The following is a 24,643-nucleotide window of genomic DNA, read 5'->3' on the forward strand; positions in this document are numbered from 1 at the left end:
CCAGGTCTGCCCCTGCCCACCTCCCCGGCCACCTCTCTGACCACTCCTGCACACACACCCCACACTCCCTGCTTTTGCTCACCCTGTTCCCTTCACCCACACCCTCTATCTTTCAAGGCCAGCCCAAATGCCATAGGAAGCCTTTCATACCATAACCCCCTGTGCCCCACCCTCCTTTGCCAGCAGTGCCCATTGTTCTATACTCTGCTTCCTCCTATAGTGACTCTGAGGAGACTGACAAGATCCCATAAAGGAACAGAAATGGGAATCTGGACCAGGAAAGTAGGAGAAAGAACAGATTGTCAAGGCCATGCAGGCTCGTATAGTTCACAGCATTGAGTGTTGGCTCAGAGCTTCCTGGCACCCAGAGTGAAAAAAGGATGACCCAGGCAGTTATATAAATGACATTATCAGGCAGAGGAAGGTAGACTAGGGGCAGTGCCCCAGGGGCAGTGAGGTGGTGAGTAACACAGAGTTCCAAAGAAATCTCTTTGGGAGTTGGAGGGCTTCATCTGGGGGTGCTGAAGGATGCGGTGAGCAACGGCCTCAACGATGCTCACACAGCAGATACTGTCTGTCATCCTGGCTACGAGGACATGACATTTGCCCTCTGAAGGCAGTGTGTCCCAGAGCCTGCCTCCCAGCCTGGGCTCCCTCCAGGAGCGCCAGCCCTGCCTCAGTCACTCCTCATCCTGCAGACACCTGCAAGGGCCCACTGTGTGCTAGACACTGTGCTAGGTGCTGGGGGCTGCAGCGCTGGCCAAGAGAAGTTTATACTCCAGGAGGGCACAGAGAATCAATAAACAGACCCATGAATAATGTCAGGTAAGTAGTGCGAAAGTAGGGCTTGCTATTTTGGATTAAGCGGTGGGGAATGAAGTCTTCGAGGAGTGACATTTAAACAGAGACCTGTTTGAAGTGAGAGACTAACCATGCAGATATTTAGGGAAAAGCATTTTGGGCAGCGGGAACAGCAAGTACAAAGGGTCTGGTGAGCATGAATGTTATGTTTGAGAAACAGCAAGGAGGCCAGTAAAGCTGGAGCAGAGTGAGCGAGGGAAGAGGAGTCAGAGAGGTAATGGGGTGGGGCGGCTGAGTGCAGGTCCTTGCGGGACGTGGTAGTAAGGACCGTGGATTTTACTCAGAGTTGGGAGCAAATGGAAGGCTGAGGTGATAGATGGACAGACCTTTAAGCTTAGTCCTCAAACTTCCTAGCATCCACGTGCTCCAAATACCAGATGCCCAAAACAGGGCCCACACCTAATAGGTACTCAATAAAGTCTTCTTTGTTTTAAAGGAAACGCTGGCAGTGACTTGCTCTGCAGTGCCATGCTCTACTCCCACCCCGATCAGCCCATTTATTAAGCACCAACTGTGTACCCGAGACCACACCCAGAGTGCACTTGGTGCCCTCATGGATCCCCCAGCCTGGCCAGCTCTGGCTTCTCTGGCCCAGCCACCATGCCAGGATGCCATGGCCAGGGCGGGCTCTGGCCCGGCACCCACCTTCCCGGGCCCGGCGGTCCTGTAGCAGCTTCCCGGCGGAAGCGGTCTTGTAGAGGAAGCCGCTGTGGCTCACAGTTGGCAGGACAACTGAGTAGTGCTTTTCCGGGGGCCTCACTGAATCCAGCCGAGGTACCTCTTTTGGGAAGGGGGGGAAAGAGTGGCTGGTCACGCTCACCATCCAAGGGTGTCCCCCTCGCCCCCACCTGGGCTGGGTATTTAAGCTGGCACTCAAGTCACCCGCCCCTCCTTCCCCAGCACCGTTCCCTGACTAGCACTCCTGGGCTCCTACTGCCACATTCAGGATTCTGCCTAAGCCATTCTCCACCTTTCCCCACTTGTGAGAATTCCATCCCACTCACAAGGCCCGGCTGCAGTACCTCTCCTTCCAGGGAGCTCCCCTGAATCCCCAGCCCAGCTCTTCCTGTTGCAGGCACAGGACCAGTACACTACAATGGGGGGGGGGGGCCCTCGAGCAAACTCACCAACAATAAGGGAGCGTGTCTCAGACACTGCAAAGCCTAAGGAAGCAGCCTGGCTCCAGCCCTGCTCCCAGCAGTCCCAAAGCCCAAGCCAGCTGGGTGGTCTCCTGTGCCTTCCCCGGACACCTGGGCTCTCTCCAGCCCGGCGCACCCCACCCACCCATGGCCCTGAGCCCAGAGTCCTGGCCGCAGATCTCCACCCTCAGTCCTAGGATGTGGCCCCAGAGGCTAGCGCTGGGCCACGACCAGCGGCGCTCACCCCCACCACCCCCTCCTCAGCTACCCCGAGAGCGGGAGCCAAACGGGACCCAACCCGTCTGCAACAGAGCCCCACCCAGACAGAACGGCGGACAGGGCTGCTGTGGTGAGTCCCCCGCACACAGAGAAATGCAGCACCTCCCCCCGACAGCAGCGCAGACACGCTCTGCACATGCACAAACTCCAACGCCCTCGACACTCCCAGGGGCAAGGAAGCAGAGCACAGCAACTCAGAGACACACGGACACCGGCACACGGATGCCACCCCGAGGTCCCACACTTGGGTCAGGGAGGAACCCACAAATACACAAAGAGATGCAGAGACGGAGACACAAAGGGAGATGCAAACAAACACGCGTGTGAAGGGGAAGCCAGAGGCACAGATGTACACTGACGTGCAAACCCGAAAACGTCACACACACGCTTGCACCAGGGCCCCTGGAGGCGTTGTAATTAGAGCTCAAGTGGTACGTAAATCAAAGCTCACAGGACAATACCCAGCCCAGCACCCAATAACTGCCATGCCCTCCAGAGGGCCAGACCCTGGCAGCAGGGAGGCCCCATCCCTTGAGGAGGATGGTCCCACCAGCCACTCACCTGTGGTCCGGTTGTTTCGAAGGAATTCCATCTGCAGTGTCTGTCCCGCCTGCTCAGCGAGAGCCAGGGGCGTGGGGACTTCAGGGTCCCCCGAGAAGCAGTTGACCCCAGCCCCGCAGCCCAGGAGCGCCTGGGTCTCAGCCAGGTCTGAGGTTGTGACTGCGGCACACAGGGCCTGGGAGGAGGGGAGAGGAGTGGGGAGGGTCAGCCTAAGCCAGAGTGAGGGGCAAGTGGGACAGGGGTCGTGCTGTGGTGGGGTCGGGGTGCGGGGTCGGGAAGAGGAAGTGGTCACCCAGGTTAGGGGTCCATCCTCAGGGTGAAAGAGAAGAAAGGGAGGAAGAAAGACAGGAGGAGGAAAAGAAAGGCCAAGCGGAGTGGGGGGGGGCAGGGGCATCCCCACAGAGGCCAGGGGTCCTAGCAGTCCAGGCCTCACCCTGCTGACAGCCCCCTGGGACCCTGTCAGCCACCAGGCGTGTTCTCTAGAGGCTCTCAAGCTCCCTCTGCCTTGTGGAAGGCCAGAGGGGGGTGCTTTGTAGCTCATTCCTCCCACATTTGAATTCCTCACCGCCTGCCCATCCCTCCCAACCAATGGGAGCTGCCGCCCCTCCTGGCTGGCGGGCTAGACTGGGCTGGGCTGGGGGCTGGACGCCTGGGTTCCTGGGAGGTGGAGGCCTGGCTCCCACTGGGCTTCTAGCTGGACTGAGCCCGACTGGGTGGGGCTGCTTGGGGGAAGGGCTGAAGGTTGACCAGAAGTCACAAGCGGCATCCCTCTGCCTCGGAACAGGCAACCTCCCACTCAAGCCAAGCCAGACCAGGGACAGGGCTTGGCTCCCAGCCTGTCAGGGCCTGGGGCCCATGAGGGGCCTCATCTTGAGTGGGGTGTGGAAGGGGATGGGTTGGAGCAGCCAGCTGTTTTTCATGAGCCTGACAGGAAATAGCATCCCCACCAAGTTCACTCCTTTTGGCAGGATTCAGGAGCAGGACGGGGTGAGGAGACAGAGGAATCAGGATCGGAGGGAGGCAGACAGATGCTGGGGACGTGGCCTTGGCCCAAGGGTCAGGCCTGGTTCCTCTCTGCTTTGTCCCAACTGTCCCTGTGGCTGGGCAGGGTCCTTCTGCCCTCTGGGCCTCCATTTCCCTACAGGGCCACTCATCACTCTGAGCTAGTGGAAAAGATGGGCTGAAACAGAGAGAGCAATGTAGGGGGGGGGGCATGAATAACGGGAGTGTTTTAAGAGGCCTCACAGGCCCAGTGCCCTGACCTTGTCCAGCTCCTCCTGGTTGCCAAAGAGCGGATGGTAGCGTCGGTACTTGCCCTCCCGGTATTTGGCCTCTAGGTGGCACCGCCGGGCACCAGGGCTGCTGCTGGGCTGCAGAGCCTCACTGGGCGGCACATTGGCTGCCCAGAAGCGGTTCCCAGCAGCATTGCCCAGCTGTAAGAAGAGCTGCGGGTGTGGGCAAGAGGTTAGAAGGGAGCCTACAGCCAGGGGGCCACGCCCGGCAAAATGCTGGTTTTGAGGTTGTTAGGTGAGGGGCTGGAAGAGCCAGGCCACACGCCCACTTTTCCATCAGGGAAGCTGAGGGACAGCAGGGCCTGCTGGCGGCCATGGGTGCTCCCCCACCAACCCTGGGTCTGAGCGCAGTCCCCAGGACAAGAGGCAGGCAGCCTGACAGGCGGACGTCCCAGGCCTGGTGCCTGGCTGGGGGCCTTGCTACTTCCCCACCCAGTCCCACATCTGGAACTCTGCATTCCTGAGACTATCACAGCCGGGGGTGGGGTGTCGGGGGGTGGCGGCGAACCCTTCAGCCAACTGGGTGGACAGGGATTTTGGAAACATCTCCTGTCCCTGACATTCCTCTCTGGGCTCAGGGGAAAAGAGGTGAGGGCAGACTGTGCACAAGAGTCTGGCATTCGGGGGACTAGTTTATTCATTCTTTCATTCTGCCGATCACTCATTCCACAGCCATTTCCTGGGCCTCCCACCTTGCCTGTTTGTCAGGGCCTGCGTGGGGTGCTGGGGTCAGAGCAGAGAACAAAGAGGAAACAGTCCCAGGCGCCACTGACTCACTCTGTGACTTTGGGCAAGTCATTTTCTCTCCCTGGGCCTCAACGTCCTCATCTGTAAACTGGGGGTTCTAACCCTAACTCACAGGGGATATGACGCCCAAATTACTCTGAAGTCTGCAGCTTGGCTGGGGCTGTCAGGAAGGCCATGTGTGGTCAGGCCCTGGTCCAGCCTCCTGTTGCAGGTTCTCCCCTGTAACTACCACACATATCGGTACCTGGCAACCCCAAGTACACAGGCACAAATGTACACGTGTGAGCGTCCCCCAAATGGACATACTCACACCCACTGGTGCACGAGTAGAGATAAAATGAAGTAAATATTTTAGGTTTTGCAGGACACAGTCTCTGTGGCGTATTCCTCTTGGTGTTTTTTGTTGTTGTTGTTTGTTTGTTTTTTCAAGCAACCTTTTAAAATTGTAAAAACATTCTCAGCTCACTGGCCAGTTTGCTGACTTTGCCAAAAATCAGCTTTTCCAAAATCCCACCCCCTAGATGATCCCAAAGGTCTCTTCTAGCTCCAGGGTGCTGGGGTTGGTGAGATGGGGGAGATGGGGTTGGAAGACCCAGGCAGCAGCTGAGAGGGGCAGACCCCAAACATAGCTGGTTCCCCACCTCGATGAGTGTTTCTGTCCACACCTTCCTGTCCATCTTCAGGCTCCGCACCTTGGAGATACCAGCGCCCAGGCCACGGTGCTCCCCTGTAGACAGAGGGCCAGACACGGGGTCATCTGGGCTCTCTCCTTTACATGAGCACTCCCCCCCCCGCCCCGATCCCAGTGCCCATGGGGGCAGACAGGGAGACGCCACGGGCAGGACCCAGAGGCTAGGCCTGCAGCTCCATCTCCTACACACTCCTGCCCAGGGCACCCCAAAATTGAGCCCTGTAATTGATACCTGGGTTCCTGCAGTAGTCCCCCAGCTGGCTCCCTACAGCCATGCTTGGGCCCTGCAGGCCACTCTCCACACGACCCAGCCAGAGTGGCCTCTTCAAAGTGCAAACCTCTTACTCCAAGCCCTGCTTTAGAGACTCTCTTAATTCTCCCCAGAATTAGATCAAAATTCCTCACCTGCTTCTTCTCATCTCATGCCTCTCCGCCTCCCCTTCCCCCCCAACACTCAAATTCTCCTCCCTCTTCTAATCATCCATGTTCATTCCTACCTCAGGGCCTTTGCACTCACTGTTCTTTCTGCCTGGATTCTCTTCCCCCATTTCCCCAAGGTTAGCTCCCTCCTGACATTCAGATCTCAGCTGACCTGTCACCTCCTCGGAGAGGGCTTCTCGGCAAACATGTTCTCTACCTAGCACTTGTGACTGCCTGATACTTCTACTGGTTTGTGTATGTATTTTCTGCCTCTCCCCATCAGAATGTAAGCTGCCTGAGAGAAGGAATGTTGACTGCCTGCTTTAGGGTCTAGCCTCAGTGCCTGGAACAAAGCCTGGCACACAGTGAGCGCTTAATAAATCTCTGTGAAATGAAAGGGGAGGGGGGAGTTGGGCTTGGAAGGACGCAACCTTGCTCAGCTACAGATCCCACAAGGGACCCCTGGGAGCAGGGATTGGGCTGGGGGCACCGTGAGTGCCTGGCACTGCCTGGCTCTGGCTTAGGCCTCACCTCTCTCTGCAACCTCCTACAGAGCATCTCATCCACTCTGGACACCCTCACTCCTTCCATGAGCCGATGCCTCCCTAATCTGGTCTCCAATGGAGTCATTGCTTTCCACACCCATCCCTCATAGCCCAAGGCCTCCTAGACATTTGACCTAGATGTCCCACAGCAACTTCCCAGAACTGTTGCACCCCTGGGTCCCCACCTCCAGCCACCCAAGACTGTTCCCAGTGGGGCCGAATTCCCAGCACTCGGCACAGTGCCCAGCACAGACCCTCAATAAACGCTGGTTGAATAGATGAGTGTATCTGAGGCTCCACCCTCTTTCTCTCTCATCCTCCGCGTGTGATCTGGGACTCTTCCTCCATAGATCTAAACGCCTCTCAAATGCTCACTTTCTGGGACCAGGCTCCACCTCCTCTCTCTCGTGGATCCGGCAGCAGTCTCCTTGCTCGTCTCCAGTCTCACCAGCTCTGATGCAGCGTCCACCCGTCAGCCAGAGTCGGATGCACAAATCTGACCACATCCCTCCCGCCCCTGCCTCGCAACCAACCCCCTCTGGATAAAACACCAGCTCCTCCCTCTGCGTGCAAAGCCCTGCCAGACCTGGCCTACTTCCGCTCTTCTGATGTGACTAGACTCCAACAGGCCTGGGCTCAAATCCAGACTCACTTCCTTGCCAGGTGACCGTGAAGGAGCCATTTCCCCTCTCTGTGCCTCGGTGTCCCCACTCATGACGTGAGAAGCTGAATCCCTGCCATGCAGGTTAATCACAGTGGGAAAGGCTTGACACAGAGGTGCAACTTCATAAACGATGCTCTCTGATACTGCCTTCGCTCCAGCCCCACCAGCCAGACAGACCACCTGCCTTCTCAGCACCTCAGCCCTGTCCTGCCCTGGTCTGGCACCCCAACCCCCCCACACACCTGCACAGCGCTTGCAGATGACAACGCAGAGGTTGATGGAGGCCCAGTCAGGCTGGGCAGCTCCACAGTCAGCACAGAATCTGTTGGGGGCCATGGCCCAGATGCGCTCAGCCACCTCCCAGGTAGACAGGGCCTCGGCAATGGCTCTCTGCATGGCCTCCAGCCACTGCTCCTTCTCCAGCTCCGATTCGGCCAAGAAGCTGGGGACACAGAAGTGGGGTAGGGGACTGGTAGGAAAGGACTCAGAGGGATTTGGGGGCAGCATGAGGTGGCACAGCACGAAGGGGGGTGAATAATGCTTTGAGAGCTGACTATCGGAAGAGGGAGGCGCCCAGGGTCTGTGGGGAGGGTGGGCGTGGACAAAGGCAAGGACACCCCAAACCTGAGAGACGTGTGAATGAGGGCTGGGGGCGGAGGGGCCAGAGGAGGCTCTGCCCTGCCCAGGGAGTAGAAAATGCTGCTGGGAAGAAATGGTGCCCGAGCTAAGCCTTGACAGATGAGGAGGGCTTACCCAGGTGAAGAGGTAGAAAGGTGTCCTAGACAGAGGGAACAGCACGTGTGAAGTGACAGGAGGGCACACAGGGCATTCCAGGGCCTGCAGGCAGGATGCGGGTACTGGCAGAAAAGAAGCTGGGAGACAGAGAAGGCAAGCCTGTGCCATGCAGAGGAGGTCAGAGTGTACTCAGAAGACAGCAGTGAAGCCGGTAGAGGGTTTCAGGGGGGTGAGGGACACAGAGATGTTTTCCCTCTAGCTCTTTCTTTTCCTGCTGCCACCAAGTCACATGTGTGCATTCAAGATTCGGCTCCACCACTGCCATGGCCGAGGAGGGCATTGCTGCTGGAGATGGAATGGACGTCAACGCTGCTTTACGAGAGGTGCTGAGACCACCCTCGCCCACGAAGCCTGAATCTTCTGAGCTGCCAAGGCCTCAGCCAGGCGCTAAGCCCGTCTCTGCGTGCTTGCGTCCAGCTGGGGGAGCCCAGCACGCCAGGCCGGTGGAGGCCCTTGGAGCCGAACACCAAGTCAACCTGATTGAGGTCCATGACGATAAGGCTCTAGGGAAATGCGCGGGGCTCTGGAGAGCTGACAGAGAAGGAAAACTCCAGAGAAAGCGGCTGGTTACAGTTGTGTGGTAGTTAAGGAGGATGGCAAAGAATCTCAGGCCATAGACGTCAATCAAAGATTACTACGAATCTAAGAAATGAACAAATACAAACTTGGCTTTCAACAAAAAGGAAGAAAAAGGATCCTCTGACGGTCACAGATAGGCAGCCCAAGGGTGAAGAGGCAGGCGCCAGGCCAGAGGGCCCACAGGCCTAGGGCCTGCAGGAAAGGGGCCAGACGGAGGTGAGGGAGTGATGGAGGCAAGACGGGGGCAGTGATGATGGGTTTGCACAGGGATGAGTAGGAGAGGTGGGGTCCCCGTGGGTGGAGATGGGGCCCAAGGAGGAGCAGTGAGCTGCGGAGGAATATACGGGGGAAAACGTCCACAGAACCATTAGATGTGCAGCTCTAGAGCTCAGGAGAAAGACCCTGAAGGCAGAGATCTGAGCTAAGGGCGAAGGAGATGATGCTGGAGGAGGGGTGACATCGTTTAGACTGAGCAGTCGCCGCACGTTGTATCAAATACAGCTTTACAGAGACTGCCTCACAGACGAGGAAACTGAGGCACAGAGAGGCCAAGTGATTTGCCCAGGTCATGAAGTGACCCAAGGATGGATCCCAGATGTTACAGACTGAAGCGCGTCCCCCTGAAATTCACAGGTTGAAGCCTCAAACCCCCGTGTGACTGTATCTGGAAATACGGCCATTAGGGAGGTAACTAAGGTTAAATAATGTCCTAAGAGCAGGTTTTTTTATAAAGAGAGGAAGGGACACCAGACATCTCTCTCTCTCTCCATGTGCACAGAGGAAAGGCCGTGTGAGGACACAGTGAAGCGGCGGCCACTTACAAGCCAGGAAGAGAGACCTTGCCAGAAACTAACCCTGACAAAATCTTGACCTTGGACTTCCAGCCTCCAGAACTGTGAGAAAATAAACTTCTGTTGTTTAAGACCCTGGGTCTGTGGTATCCCGTCACGGCAGCTGAGCTGATACACAGGATTTAAACCCAGGCATGGCACAGTGCCTCAGAGGCAGTGGCTGAAGGCCTGGGAGTGGGCGAGTCCGTCCAGGTAGAAGACAGAGGACAGAGACAGACCACTGAGGGACAGCTGAGGTCAGAGGAAACCAAGATGGTAGAGTCTTGGAGGCTCAGGGAAAAGCACCCAGGATGGGCACGAGATAGGGAGTGAAGAGCAGCCTCTGATTGCAAGCAACTATTATTGACAAACAAGCACTTTTGAGGGAGCAGGGCAGGCTGGAGGGGATAGCAGGGTGAGTGGGCGGTGCAGAAAGCCCATATGGAAGCACTGTGGCAGGGAAGGGGGAACAGTGATGGACAGAGGGAGGGGGGTATAAGTGAGATTTCTTAGAAGGAAGAGATCAGAGCAGGTTAGCAAGTGAAGGTAAAGGCCCAGCAGGGTCGGTAGGGCTGGGAAGAGAGGGGAGAAATCCATCCTAGAAGAAGGGGCAGCTTCCTACATATGCAAGAAGAAAATACTGGGAGGGAGTGAGGATGCAGGTGAACAATGAGGGAGGCTCACCTGAAGATGCGGTAGGGGGTGGTGAGGTCAAAGCCGCGTCGGTCTGCTGCTTCCTTCACGTTGCCCACGCTCATGTCGATGAAGGTGATGCCGATGCCCAGGTGGTACTCCTGGCAGTAGGTGGGAAGGGGTGAGGGCAAGCCTGAGGGGTGGGGCTCAAGGCCCAGGGAAGGGGCAGAGAGGAGGGGGAGGTGGTACTTTAGGGACTAGAAAGTGCCCAGGAACGAGATAAGGGAGGGCTCAGGAATCTGGGCATGGGTAAATGGACCTTGATCAGAGGCCATGTAGCAATAAGTAAGAGGTGCAAGAGCCAGGGCGGTGATGGGAGGGTAATGCTCAGGGACCAGGCAGGAGAGGGGTCAGAACTAGGGGCAGGAAGCGGGGCAGGCAAAGAGCTGGGTCAGGGGAAGGGGGAAAGGGAAAGGGCGGGGCTGAGTGACCAGGAGGGCAGGGCTGAGGGACCAGGTTAGGTGAGGTGGGGGCTTGAGGGACCAGGTGGGCGGGGCTGAGGGGCTGAGGAACCAGGTGGGCGGGGTAGAGGGACCAGGTGGGTGGGGGGTAGGACTAAGGGACTAGGTGGACAGGGGAAACGGGAGAGGTTCGGCAGCCTGGCTGACCAGTCGCACCTCCAGATTCTTGTAAAGCTGCACTTTGTCCCCGACCACGGCCACATAGAGTTTATTCTTGAAGCCACGTAGCTCCAGGCTGCCGGCGCGGTCAGGGGGCTCTGAGCCTTGAACTCCCAACGGATGAGCACTAGACAGTCGGGCCCGAGCACGCTGCTCAGCCACCGCCTGCTGCAGGGCCTGCATCCACTCCTTCCGCTCCACTGCAGGCACAGGGCAAGGGGCAAGCCCCAGCTCAGCCTGGTGGGGATCCCCCTAAGGGTTCCCCATTCCAGGCCCCTCAGGCAACACCTCTGCCAGAAAGCCCACCCAGGCTGGCCTACCTATCTCTAAGTTCTCTGACTTGGACAAGCTCAGGCTCCAATCCCAGCTGTGCCACTTAGGGTGGGCAAGGCGCTTGGCCTCTCTGAGCCTGCTTCTCCCCTGTAAATGGGGATGTGTGGTTCTGAGGACTCAGCACAAAGTTGGACAGAGGGGGCCCTCCCCTCCCCCACCTCACAGAGGGTTGACTCCTCTCTCAGTTTGATGTGGGGGGAGCAGATGTGCCCTGGTTCTCCTCCCTCACTTCTCAAGCCAAACTGCCAGTCTTCCTCCTGCCCCCCTCCCTACCATCACTCTCCGCCCGGAAGGCAAAGGTCCGGTTGTTCGTGATCACTTCAAACTTTTGGTCCCCAATAGCAGCCACTCGGGAGATGCAGGCCACAGGGACAAAGCGCTTTGAGTAGGCATCCTGGGGGAGAGAGAGGAGCCGACTGTGGGGTGAGGCCCACAGAGGCCCAGCCCCTCCTTGACTCCCTCAACCTCTGTTGAAATGAAAGTTGCAGCCCCACCTCCCACAGGTGGTGACAGCCCCTACACCAACCCTGGCCAAGGCCAAGGCTGGCCAATGGGCCAGGAGGACACAGTTCAAGGAGTCACACTACAGCTCTGGTGAGGACTCATCTAGGGACGGACTCCACCTGGGTCCAGTGTTGGGGTTCAACCCAAGACCAGGCTAAAGCAGGGTCATATCACGGACTAACACGGGCCTCACCTTGTTACTATCAAAGTATCGTAGGTGATCGGTATCCAGTCTCACCCATCGCTTCTGATAGATATAAGATCTGGAGAGGCAGAGGCAGAGGGACAACAGAGCAAAGGACTGGGAATTAGGGAGAGGCTCTGGGATCACCCTAGCCCCCTCTGGAAGCCACATACAAAGTTAGGAACAGCCAGGTCCAAGGGAGGAAGGATCCCAAGTGGTCACTGAGAAGATGAACTTTTACCTACAGCAAGAGTGATTGATGTCAGACTCCAAGTAGGACTTCCCAGTTTCGGGATTTTTTTTGGCTGCTCTGTGCAGCATGAGGGATCTTAGTTCCCCAACTAGGGATCAAACCCGTGCCCCCTGCATTGGGAGCGCAGTCTTAACCACTGGACCGCCAGAGAAAGGACTTCTCAGTGTTAAGGGTAATAAAGCATAGGTCTGGTGGGGATGATTGACAGTTACAGTCTGCCTGGAGGGAGACCTGCTCCAATAACCCTGTCCCCTCTGGTTTTCTGATCCGCGATACCAGTATACTAGAGCCCACACCATGCAGAGCACCAGTAGGACCCACCAGGCTTCACTCACCCTTGCGGTGGGTTCTTGTCCAGCCAGCCAGCCTTGATGACAGGTGGGCTGGGAGTGGGGCCCACAGGCAGCCCGTCCATGGGGTGCGGTCGGGGATCAGGAATCAGGAGGCTGCTGGGCAAGGATGAGCTCAGGCTGCTAGTGTGCCATCCACCACTGGGGGGAGAAGAGAGGGAGTGAGGAGGCCAGAGTGGGGGCTCCCATGGGGTGGGGGCGGAGGACACGGAGAGGCTGGGCCGGGCTTGGGGAAGGAGGATAGCTGGGTGGGAGAACCACCGGAGAGAAGAGGACGCTTACTTGGGGATGTCCTCGTAGGCGTGGCCATCCTCAGCTTCATCCCCTTGGTCATCCCCGGACAGCTCCTCCCCCTCGCTCAGCAGACTGGCCACACGCACGGCCCTCGGGACTTGGCTCACTGGGGGGTCCTCCTGTTCCCCAGACCCGCTCAGTGTCATGCTCCCCTCCAAGCCCCAGATCACACCCAACTAGGGGCTGCCACATCCCCCTCTGTCCACTCCATCCTGGACCCACACAACTCTGCACATTTACTTCTCTTTCCTCACACTCCTTTCCTCCCCAGCCCCCAGCAGTCTGCACAGGGACCCAGGGAGACGGGGTCACAGGTACAGAGAAAACCAGTGCAGGCACGGGCCCAGGTGAGAGACAAAGACAGAAAGATAAAGGGATAGAGAAAAAGACACATGGATGGAACGTTAAGGCACTCAGAGAGAGGGTGACACGGGGACACAAAGTGAAACAGAGACAGAGGGACACCCCAAGACAGATGTGCTCCAAACACCAAGAGAGAGAAGGGGCCACACAGCCATCCAGATGCAGCTGAAGACTGGATCCACAAACCAGAGCCCCCAGACCCCCACAGAGCAAGACAGTGAAGGGGAAGGGAACTCTCCAGGGACCCGGCTACCTACTCTCCATCTGGTGGTCCCCAGGGTCTGAAAGGCACCTGGGTAGCCTGCCCTCCACACTGACAGGCAGACAGCCCAAACCCTAACCACTGCCTGACCCACCTTCTTGGTCATCACGGCAGCTGGGGCCCTCGGCCCCTCCTCTGGGAGCTCATCGTAGTCAGGGTCATCTGGGGAGATAGAGGGGAGGGGGAGACTCAAAGGCAAAGAAGCCTGGCCTCCCCCAGCCTAAGAAAGACCCTGCCCCACCCTGGCTTGGCTTGCAAAAAAAGGCACAAAGGACAGGAAGTGCTATTTATATTCTCGGGGCTTCACAGGACAGCACTAGGGGGCTGCCAAAGGAGAGGCCGGGCCACCACAGGGAGGTCTGACTGGGCAGCAAGCTTGGGGGTCAGGGTAGGGACTGTCTTAAAAAGGCTAAAAAAAAGCAACACGAATCGAGACAAGAAAAAGTGGACAATCCAAGGAAAAGCAAACTGCCCATGACCATGGAAAACAGTCCCAGACTCTAAACCACGGGCAAACCAAGAAGTCTGCCATCTGCCCACACCTAACAGTCAATAGGTCAGAGAGCTGGGTGCTGTCTCCATTCTGAGGATGAAGGGAAGATGCTCACCTGTCCAGGGCCACAGAGTGGGTCGGTGGCAGGGCCCAACAGAACGGGGAGCACGATCCTTACGCCCTTGCAGACTCTCCAGCCCTGATCCCAGGCCACCCACCCAGAGCCCCACGCTTCGCTACGGCACTCACCAAACTCTGGGAGCACGCAGAGAGGCTTCGGGGGAATCTCTGGGGGGCTGGGAGGTGGAGATGGGGGCTGGGGAGGCCCCCGGGGGAAGATGGCCGGGGGCTCCTCAGGCTCTGGCTGGGGAGGGAATGATGGTGGCGGTGACAGTAACTCTTCTTCCTTGGCAGGAAGGCTGGGAACAGACCAAAAGTTGGGCATCAAGTTCAGTGCGGCTGAGTCACTGCGCCAGCGACACTGCGACAGAACCAGGACTCAAACCCACTGCGCCCCCCAGCTCACATGAGCAGCTGCACAACTCATTCATTCCACACACTCAGACAGAGCCCTCCTTGCCTCCCTCCCCTGCCCCAAACCCTCCAAGCTCTCCAGAGCAGGCACCTTCCTTGGCTTCATGAGCTGGCCCTGCCTTGCTGAGACAGGGTCACCTGTCCCCAGAGTGCTGAGTTTTAGCCACATGTACCCACTGGATCTCCACTCTAAAAGAGAGATGAAGACCAGAAAGGGGTGGGGGGTGGTGTGCATCCTAGCCTGGGAGTCAGGGAAGGCTGGACCTGAGCTTTTATTTATTTATATTTTATTTATTTATTTATTTTTATTTTTGGCTGCATTAGGTCTTTGTTGCTGCGCATGGGCTTTCTCTAGTTGTGGCGAGCGGGGGCTACCCTTAGTTGCAGTGCGTGGGCTTCTCGTTGCAGTGGCTTCTCTTGTTGCGGAGCACGGGCTCTAGGCGCACAGGCTTCAGTAGTTGTGGCACGCAGGCTCAGTAGCTGTGGCTCGCGGCCTCTAGAGCACAGGCTCAGTAGTTGTGGCACACAGGCTTAGGTGCTCCACGGCATGTGGGATCTTCCCGGACCAGCGACCGAACCCGTGTCCCCTGCATTGGCAGGCGGATTCTTAACCACTGTGCCACCAGGGAAGTCCCTGGACCTGAGATTTTAAGGATAAGAAGGTGTCTGCTGGAGAATGGATGGCGCAGGACTGAAATGGGCATCAAGGCCAAGGGCACAGACCAGAGCCTTAGAAACCAAGTCCTGAGGCCATAAGCCGCGAGTCTCTGGATCAAGACCATCTTCTCTCGTCTTGAATATTCACCATCCCCCAGGACCCCTCAAACTCACCTGAACCTACCACACTTCTCATCTCTGCTATCACTCCCCCCAGAAGCCTTCTCTGACTCCAAGGCCAGGTTCAAGGTACCTGAACTCCCACAGCCACAGTGCTCCTGTCTGTCTGTCTCAGCACAGATCGCACTGCTTCCTGCAGGCTGAGCGTCTCCAAAGGACATCAGAGACGTGGGTTTCAACCTCGCCTCAGTCTCAGTTCCTGTCTGTCCTGGGGCAAGCACCTAGCCTTTCTGAGCCTCGGTTTCCTCATCTGTAAAATAAGGACTACAAAACTGTTGTGGCAGGGTGGCTGGAGGATTAACCATGACAAGGCGTGTCGTGCATCAGCACACAGGATGCACAGAGACCACCAGCCGGAACAGGTGCCTGAGCTCTAGAAGCCTGGCCCCAACTGCTGTTTCTGCCAGCATGCAGCAGGGGCTGAGGAAGAGCATAGGAGCGGGCGGGCAACTTTCTTCCCTGGTGATCTCAGCCTGGTCCACTGCCCCAGTGTTCCTGGCAGTGGCTGACAGTGTGTGACCGCCGAGAAGGCAAGGAAGGGCTGGGGCATGACCATGATGCCGGGCCTTTGCTCCTGCTGTTGCCTCCTGCAGGAATACCTTGCTCCCTGGTCTCTGATCAGAGAACATCTACTCATTCTTTAACTTCTTTCTCAAGTGCCCCTTCTCTGAAAGTTTTTCCTGACCCCTCCTTCCTGCTCCTCCAGGCCCTGCCCATGTTCCCCTCTGATATGAGCTTTAGATGAGTTATTCCAAGTAACTTTCGCTTTTTACTACCTCCCTCCTTTGTGCCAGGTACTGTGCTAGAATCTAAGCCAGGACCTGAACCCTGAGTCCACAGTCTGGGTGCTTCTTAGGACACCTGGCTACTTCCACATTACCCTGCTCCCTATCTCCTTCCTCTCCAAGGGTAAAGAATGAACAAAAAAACTCTTTCCCCCTAGAAACCTGCTAAAAGTGGTACGTCAGCCATGCTCTGAGGCAACAGTGCCTTTGGCAAAAGTGGCCTGAGTGTGGAACTGCACCTAGACTAAGGAGAAACTGTAAATGGTCTCTTGACCTGGGGGAGAAGTCGGAGCTTTGGACTTCCCAGAGTGTGATGGCTCATAACCGGGCACAGCCTGTGCAGGGACCTGAGACCACACTTGTGCGGTTGTTACAAGACATATTGGCCCCTTGGGGCGAGAGTTCTCTAAGCCAGGGTGGCGCCCACACCTGTTGGCTGTGAGTCTCATCCCTCATCCCTGAGCTGCCCCCTGGAGGACCACAGAGAACAGCTCCTGGACAGATGTGTGGACAGTGGCGCTGACTGCCACAAGGACCCCACAGCAGAGGAAGACCTGCTGCTGTCCTGGTGGCCAGTTATTCCCTCTCTATATGCTTTTCAGGGAATCTGATGCCAAGTGGGCCTAGGGTAGGGGTTTAGCTGGACCTATGAAGACCCGCTGATGGACACTGTACTAGGCTGTCTCCCCGACTTGACCCTGAGTCTCTTTAGGGCAGGGGCAGCCTTGGACTTGACTCTTTATCCCCATAGTCCACCCATAGGGCCTGGCTGAGTGAGCAACAAGAGCATGTTGTATGGGTGGGTGGGGGGTGGATGGGTAGGTGGATAGGCTGGCGGACAGGGTGGGGAGAGAAGCAAATGAAAGGCTGAGTGAGTACACACAGGCCCAAGGGCATGACCTGCGGTGTCGGCCCCCCAGCTAGTCAAGTACAATGTCCTTGGAGATCACACAGTCTCCCAGACTCCAAGAGGAAGGGGCCCTTGGGGGCCCAGTCTGTGATCAGCTGACAACAGAGCTCTAAGCTGTTGGACCAGGACCAGTCAGACTGGCTCAGAGCAGGGGGGACAGACAGGCTCTGCCCTTCCAATACCAAGCAGCCTGAGTGGGCCTGGCTCCCCACCTCCCCCAGGACTGAGGGCCAGTGCTGAGGCAAAGGTGATGGCAACAGAGTATCCTCGGAGCCCAAGCGGCATCAGTCCTCCCATCTCTGGCCCCCAGTCCTCCCCCATCACTGCCTGATCTTATGAGAGGGTCCTGCCCTTCCTGAGGCCTGGCTCCCCAGCATGTGGGCTCCCTAAGACAAGTGCCACACCCATCTTCTTCACTACTGTATGCCCAGCACTCAGCAGGGATGAATAAATAAATGAAGACCTGGATTAATTAATTCTTATTAATTATGTGTGTGTGTGTGTTTTCCCAGCTGTCTTCTAGGTGCTTTACGTGGATTCATTCATTCAGTAACGTATGGCTTATTGCTATTCCCACTTTACAGATGAGGAAACGGAGGCACAGAGAGACGAAGTTAATTTGTCCTTGGTCCCACAGCTGGGATTTGCACCCAGGAAATCCAGCACCACAGCTGAAGGCTCAACCACCAGTGGCAAATGAGGAGGCCACAGCCAGGATCTGAGGGCTTCTCTGAGGCCCGTCTCCTCACACTGGCACCCAACTCAGGATCCAGGAAGCTCTAGGGTTGATGTTCCATCCAAAAGGAAACGTGATCACAGCGCTGATGGCTGTGTTACCACGGTAAGAAAGGAGAGGGGAACAGATGCTAAGGGCTCCTCTCCCAGCAAAGCCTTTGCAGGAAGAGGGCTATGTGCCAAGAAGGTGGGAGAAAGAGGCCCCATGGGCCTCCCGACCTCATAATAGACACCTCCTCCAGGAAGCCTCCAAGCTGACCCCCCGCCTGCCTACCATAGAGGACCAGGGTCATGCTGAGTCAGAGCCAGGCCCAGGAAAGGAGAAGTGGTATCAGGAAGGCACGGATGTGGGAAAATCCCAGGGGAAGGGGCAGTGCCCACAGAATGACCCTAACCCAGCCAGAGTCCTGGCCACTCAGTGCCTGCACCCCTTAGAGCAGCCCCAGCTCCAGTCTGCGGCTAAGGTCCAGCTGGGATGTTCCCCACTGATCTCTGACCCCACAAGACCAGTAGATCAGTCCCAAACCTGAGCAGGGACTCAGTGGTCCCTCCTATGAGCCTTCGCCCACACCACTTCCTCCTGCCTGCATCTCCCTGCCCTCTCCTTACATCTCAGTCCATGGAAAGCCTATCTGTACCTCAAAATACGGCTCAGTGGGCCTCTTCTAGGTAGCCTCCAAGATGCCCACACAGAGCTGCTCACCCCCTGCCCCTCATTCCTGGCTCCTCTGCTCCTTAGGGCCCTTTCTCCTCTATCCAAGTGACATATGGATCTGGGCACTCCTGGGCAGGCCCACTCCAGCCTGGGCCCTCAGCCTAAGAAGGTTTGTTTTATTGGTTTAGGGCAAATACACACAGCCAACCTTGTATCTGTGGGTTGAGGGATATATGAGGGTCCCGAGCCAGAACGGGTACGAGTAGAGTGACCATATAATTAATCATATAAACCAGAACATTTCTGACAGTTAAAAGAGGCCCTATTAATAACTATGTCAGGGCAACAGATGTAAGCAGGCCTGTCCTGGATGAAATGAGATTTGTGGTCACTGTAGGTAAGAGACAGAGCTTTGCAGCCAGGTGGGTCTGGGCTTGCATCCCAGCTAGACCTCACATCAGGTTGTGTCCTTACAAAGCAGGTCACTTTACCTCTGAGCCTCAGGTTCCTCTCTGGTCGGCTTCCAGGCTCACTGATAATTCAGTAAGGAGAGCCAACTGCCACATGTCACCAGCACAACTTTCTCACCCTGCCTGTGGTTGAAGGAGGCTCAGGCCCCACAGGATGGGCCAGGAACCTGTCCCATAGCCCTCTCCTCCAGGGTGGCCCCTGGTCCTCCCTTCACTCCTTTCTATTTATGTCAAACACCATAAGGGTAGATGGGCAGGGCTGCAGAGTGGGGCAGCCTGAATGTCTCAGGCTGGCCTTGAACTGATCCACTCTTACATTCCAGCCATCCTTGACTGAGCTGCGTTCCATAAATGCACACTTCCAGGCTTTTGCATATGTTGTTCCTTCCACCAGGAACGCAACTCCATCTGGCCATCTCCTACTTCTCCTTCCAAAGGTGCAAATCATACATCTTCCCCCTCCACTTTGCACCTCCCTTCATGCCCCAGGGGCCTTCTGAGGCTTCTCCAGTCCCCACACTTCTGAGCACTCAGTATAGTTGTGTCTGTCAATGTTTCCTTCACTGAACTGACCTCAGAGGACCAAGGACTCAGGCCTATACCCTGTCCTGGAATCAGGACTTTCCCCCTACAGGGTCACACAGGCCTTGGAGGGACCCAGCCCAAACCCAGCTCCTGGATTTTCACCAGCAGGGCCAAGAGGTGGGATCAGACTCTGATTTGGACACATCTGCCTCCTCTTCTGACCTCCTCGTCCCACAGGGGCAATCTTTCCCAACTGCCCACTTCCTCATCCTACTTGGGGCCCAGGCCTCAGTCAGCCCTAGGTTTCTTTCTTCCTCCGTGGCTGCCCTCGTCCTTCCTTCTCCATCATGAGGCCCAAGGGTCAGCCCCTCTAGCGCTTTCCGGGCTCTGTCCTACTTACTTCTGCCCAAGCCACAGCAGAGAAGCCCTTCTTGGGGTCTCACTTGCTTAGACGTGATGTCTGCGGTATGGCTTTCAGCTTTTGCAATGCTGTGAGTCCCCTCAGGCCAATCCCTCTCCATGCCACAGCGTCACCCAACACAGAGGGGGCTTCCTGGACTGTGTTCTGAATGAATGAATGACCATCGCCCCACTCACATACTGATTACTGGAGGTCAGCAGCTCTCCATCCCTCCATACAGCAGTGCCCCACGGACCTGGCATCCACCCTCAAAACCAAGGTTTCACCCAGCTCTTTGTACTTCACCCTGGAACAATATAGCTATCATTTGCTAAGTACCCCCTATGTGCCAGACATCCTGCTGGGAGTCTTTTTTTGTTTAATCCTCATCGACTCCCCTGTGCTCAGGACACACCTCCTTCACCAGGAAGTCTACCCAAACTGCTCCCTCCTCTAAGCTCACACAGTTGGGAGTCTTGCTGTCATGGGCAGGAAAGGGCTGAGGCCCAGGTCTCCCATGGCAGCTCTTCCTGCTTCCCAGGCCTGACCCTGTGCTGGCTTGTGAAGGCAGTGGGGGGAGGAAGTTCACCCTTCAGGTGCCTCACAACTGTACTAGCCCCTCTCCCCCATCCCAGGGCTGGCCTGGCTGGAGGAGAAGGTGCAGGTGTCTGCTGGGCCCTATGGAAAGATGAGCCAAGGGCGCAGGGCAGAGCCAGGTACACAGACAGGACCTGGTTAGAGGAATCTCTATGTCCCCAGTGGCCCAAGCACAGGGTTATTGAGCTCATTAGGGACCACAGCAATTGGGGGGAGCCCCCCAATGACACAGGCACCCCCACCACACCACCAGCCCTGGAAGGAGGGATAGGAAGTCGCCAGCTAAGTGCCAGCCCTTGGCAGGCCTTCCTATCACCTGGACTGGGGGGAGGGCAAGGGGGCTCTGGTAGGAGCTGCCCAGAGCCACAGCACCCTTGAATTTGACCCTGAGAGAAGTCACCTAAGCCTCTGGAGGCAATCCTCAGTGGGGTGCAGGGAGCCAGAACCGAGATCAGCACCAGATCCCTGAGGGGCAGAGACCCCACAGAGGAGCAGTCTGTGAAGCCCAGGAAACAGGCCCCGGGGGGCTCCGAGTGGACCCAGGAGAGAGGTTTATGGGGAGATGGAGACCTGGAAAGCCCAGGGCAGAGAGGGCGAAGAGAGAGGGGAGAAAAGGAAAGGGCAGGAGAAAAACAGAAAATGTAGACAAAGTGAAAGAAGACAGAAAATTCTGAGAGTAAAAAAGGGAGGGGGAGGAGACCAGCACAGAAAACCCAGCCTGCGGAGAGGTGGCAGACAGACAGACAGGGATTCCTGCCCTCCCAGGCCCGCCAGAGGAGCCTCCCCACCTTCCCTTGGCCGACAGCCCAGCCCACGGCGGCCCCTCGCTCACCCTCTGACGCCCTCTGGGTCCGGGGCCCGAGGACTCCTGTGGCTCTGGTCAGCCGGGCCCAGCGTGTGCAGCCTGTGTCCGACCTGGGCTGGTCTCACAGACAGGCCGGCCCCACTCCCTGGGTATGTCTGAGGCCGCGTCTGGGTCCAGGCATGGCTCTGTGCACCCGTGATTTGGGTCTGAGTGTCTGTGATCACTTGCCTGAGTGTGTGTTCCTGTGTGTAACTGTGGGTCTGTCCGGGAGAGTGAGTGTGTGTACGTGTACGTGTGTGTCTGTGTCTGAATCCAGCTCTGGTCTCCTCTAGCTTCCTGCTCTCCGCCTCACCCCACCCCCCTGCAGCCCTGGCCAACACACACACTTCCTGAAAACACAGACTGAGACAGAGAGAAAAGTCACCCAGAATCCCCCGGGACAGACACTTCCTGTCCGCCCCCAGGCTGCCCCCCCACCCAGCTGGAGTGAGTGGACAAGCCACCCCAGTGCCACCTAGCAGGACCTTACAGAGTGAACACCCAGAAGGCCCTGGTCCTGGCTGGCCCCTCCCCACGCCCACAAGGAGGCCCAGAGAAGCTGGGAAAGAGGCTCTCTGAAGGGAGCCAGTTCTGCCCTGGCAACAAGTGATCAGCCTTCAGGAAGACCAGGGATTGGCTGGGCTGCAGGGTGGTCGAGGGCACAGGTAGGAGGCCTTGCAGTGTGACTCTAGCTGGTAGCTGTCCCGTCTGGACAAATACTCCCTCTTCCCAAGGTATCTCCAGACATCCAGGTGTCAGAGGAGGAAACAGAGGCCCAGAGCAGCCTAGGAGGGGCTCTGCAGGGTGACCCTGGAACCCTGGATCAGGAATGACCTCTCTGCCACGCTCAGGGAAGCAGGCTCAGAGCGTTCACATCTATGAGACTTAAAGCTGAGTAGACAGTCCCAGGCCAGGAGGCAGGGTTTGAACATCAGCTTCCCCTGCACTGGGCTGTGTGACTTTGAACAAGTTTCTCAGCATCTCTGGACTTAGCTAGTTCCCTATGACAGGCTTAAGTGATGGTGGGTGTGCAAACCCTTTGAGGGTGCAATGGGGTCCTCCCAGGCCAGGCAGAATAATGAACCTGGTTCTGAGAGTCCTGACCCAGTTGGCGCAGAGGGGAGAGGACCCCATCCCTGCTCCTTTTCTGCCTGCCTCCCTTGAAGTCTCTCCCTTTCTAAGAGGCCTGGGGTGACAGAGATTGGGTAGTGGGAAGGGATTTGGGGTGTCCTGTAACCCTACTGTCCAGGGTCCACTAGGGGTGAGTCTGCGCGGGCAGCACATGTGCTCAGCGCCTGGCAGTACAGAAGCTCATGCAGGCCTCATCTATTTACTAACACAGCAAACACTTGCTGAGTGCCTGCTAGGCACCTGGCACTGTTTCAGATGTTGGGGATTCAGTCGTAGATGAAACTGATGAGCATCTGAGCACTAATGGAGCTGACATTCTAGGGGGCTCAGCCTCTTGGCAGCACGTGCAAACACAGCACAAGCACACACTGGCTCACACCTGACAGTACACAAATAACACACATGCCAATTCACCACCCACATCACACGCACTCACCAATACACTCACGCTGTTGGAGTCCCCACAATACCAGTACGCATGGGCACGTGTAGGTGTGCACACAGGCCTTGATAAATCTGCACACACTACAGCAAGTCACCACTGAAACTGTATGGTGCATACAGTTTCAAATCCCCACCTGTGTGCACATGTTAGGATCATACATCGCCTCCCTTAGGACATGTGCGGATGCAAAAATACACAGACACACTACTATCCTGACGGACACACGCCTAGGGATGCACACACACAAACTGGCCAGGCATGCCCTCATGTGGAGTCACTAGATCCCAGATTCTGCTGGGGAGCCCAGTGATGGACCGGAGCCAGGCAAAAATGCTCCCTCAGTCACCACCTGATCTGGTGTAAGAGGCCCTATGATTGAGAGGGTGAGGCCCTCATCACTAGAGGGTGCAGGCAAGGACAGGAAGGCCACATCAGGAAGCGGGGACTCCTGCAAGGGGGGCAGGAGCAGGCCAGGCTGAGCAGTCTTCCACTGTGCACCACGGAGCCTGGAGTCATAGAAAGGGGCTATGAGGGGACAGGGTAGCCAGTCAGGCTGAATCCTCGCCCCAAACCTGCCCAGCCTTCGCCTGTTACACATATGTGAGGCTCTGTCCGCCCTTAGTTTTTCTCCCTCTGGGCTTTAAAGACTTTGTACACCTTGCGAGCCCAGGATGCTAGGACTGCAGATGCCCACAATTCCAAATGTCAAAGACCCCAGGACACAGGAAGCCAGGCTTGGCAGCTCACCTGCCACTCTGCCCTAAGGAGTGGCCCCAAATTGCAAGGAATAACTGCCTACAAGTTCTGTGAGCACGGAATGAATTTTGGGTCCTCTAGCTACAAGGGGCCGGACTCCTGACCATGGGAGTCTGGCCTCTCCCAGACGTTGGCTAAGTTCAGCCTGAGGATCTGAGAGTGGGGCCTGGTACCCTGGGGTGAAGGTAGGACCCTTGCTCTACCCAGAAAGTCTCCTGAATTCAGATGTCAGTACCAGGAGGGCCATGGAGGGCCAAGGAGGACACCTGATGGGGAAACAGGCCCGGAGGGGCAGCTCCTAATCAGAGTCATGGAGCCAGCTGGACCTGCTCAGGTATCCTGCCTTCTAGGCAGGAACCCAGGCCTCCACTCCTCGACTGGGGTTTTTGCCTCCTCAGCCTTCGTGAACTTCCTATGGACAGGGCCCTGCCTCCTGCCCTTGTTCACCCACTCCCAATCCCCAGAGACAAGCAAACAGACAGACAGACACACACTCCATCCTAATGATGGAGTTAAAGAAAAGACAAATTACTCCTACATGCAGGAAAGTGGCCACTAGAGGGTGCAGTGGCACCAGAAAACTCCAGTCCCGTCTAAAAGCCAGGCTCCCGGGGGACCCCAGTGGTGCTCCCAGTTGTGTGAACCCGGGAAAGGCACAATAAACTTTTTGTGCTTTCACCCGTCAAATCTCAAAACACCACAGCCCTGGCTTGGCTTTGAAGGCCCCTTTACTTTATGCCCCTCTCTGAGTGAGGAAAACCTCCCAGACCCTCCCCACGGGGCTCCCCTAGCATATACTTGGCATGGATCCAGCCAGCGACGCCCTCCCTTCTCTGAGCCTTAGTTTCTCTGCTTGAAAACAGGACACAAATGCCCCGGAGCACTTGTGCAGGGATCAAACGAGAGCATGTGAGCAAAGCACCCAGCACAGTGCCCAACAGTAACACGGACCAGGAGACCTCTCTCTGCATATCTCTTCCTCCTCCAAGAAGCCTTCCCAGATTAGGGTGACTTGGCCAAGTGCTGCAATAAAGCTCCATTACACCCCACATATCCAGCCATACTTGGGGATGCTCCTCCAAGCTGGGCACCCCAGCAAATGGCAGGAAGGGAGGGCATATGTAAAGGAGGTTAAATGGCGTGTCCACAGAATTAGGAGGAAACTCAAGAAAACAAGGAGTACCAGGAGCTAGGAGGGGAGAAAATAGTTCTGCGGAGGAGGGAGGGTGAGTAGGATGTGGCCTGAGAAGTGTCTCCAGGATCGGGT

At 56.8% G+C, this 24,643-nt stretch overlaps 1 protein-coding gene and 1 pseudogene across 16 annotated transcripts in view; one reads left to right on the forward strand and one right to left on the reverse strand.

Annotated features, from left to right (window-relative positions):
• The window catches only part of ARAP1 (ArfGAP with RhoGAP domain, ankyrin repeat and PH domain 1), a 63,033-nt gene that overhangs the window by 14,593 nt on the left and 23,797 nt on the right, over window positions 1-24,643 (reverse strand). For 10 of the 16 annotated variants that reach the window (XM_027083285.1, XM_027083275.1, XM_027083284.1 and 7 more), the window contains exons 3-15: window positions 14,002-14,171; window positions 13,354-13,421; window positions 12,623-12,753; window positions 12,326-12,481; window positions 11,747-11,816; window positions 11,323-11,443; window positions 10,714-10,916; window positions 10,088-10,197; window positions 7,442-7,641; window positions 5,521-5,606; window positions 4,103-4,285; window positions 2,841-3,015; window positions 1,507-1,641 (exon numbers count right to left, since the gene is read on the reverse strand). In XM_027083285.1, coding sequence (XP_026939086.1) covers window positions 1,507-1,641; window positions 2,841-3,015; window positions 4,103-4,285; window positions 5,521-5,606; window positions 7,442-7,641; window positions 10,088-10,197; window positions 10,714-10,916; window positions 11,323-11,443; window positions 11,747-11,816; window positions 12,326-12,481; window positions 12,623-12,753; window positions 13,354-13,421; window positions 14,002-14,171 — 1,808 coding nt within the window. Of the gene's footprint in view, window positions 1-1,506; window positions 1,642-2,840; window positions 3,016-4,102; window positions 4,286-5,520; window positions 5,607-7,441; window positions 7,642-10,087; window positions 10,198-10,713; window positions 10,917-11,322; window positions 11,444-11,746; window positions 11,817-12,325; window positions 12,482-12,622; window positions 12,754-13,353; window positions 13,422-14,001; window positions 14,172-21,032; window positions 21,360-24,643 lie in introns of those variants that run through there. The other 6 variants (XM_027083282.1, XM_027083281.1, XM_027083280.1 and 3 more) reach the window with 4 other exon arrangements.
• LOC113607725 (40S ribosomal protein S12 pseudogene) lies at window positions 8,258-8,946 on the forward strand (annotated as a pseudogene).

The sequence above is a fragment of the Aethalodelphis obliquidens genome, unplaced genomic scaffold, assembly GCF_003676395.1.
Source record: "Aethalodelphis obliquidens isolate GAN/ISIS:26980383/991018 unplaced genomic scaffold, ASM367639v1 scaffold50, whole genome shotgun sequence".
Taxonomy (NCBI): Eukaryota; Metazoa; Chordata; class Mammalia; order Artiodactyla; family Delphinidae; genus Aethalodelphis; species Aethalodelphis obliquidens.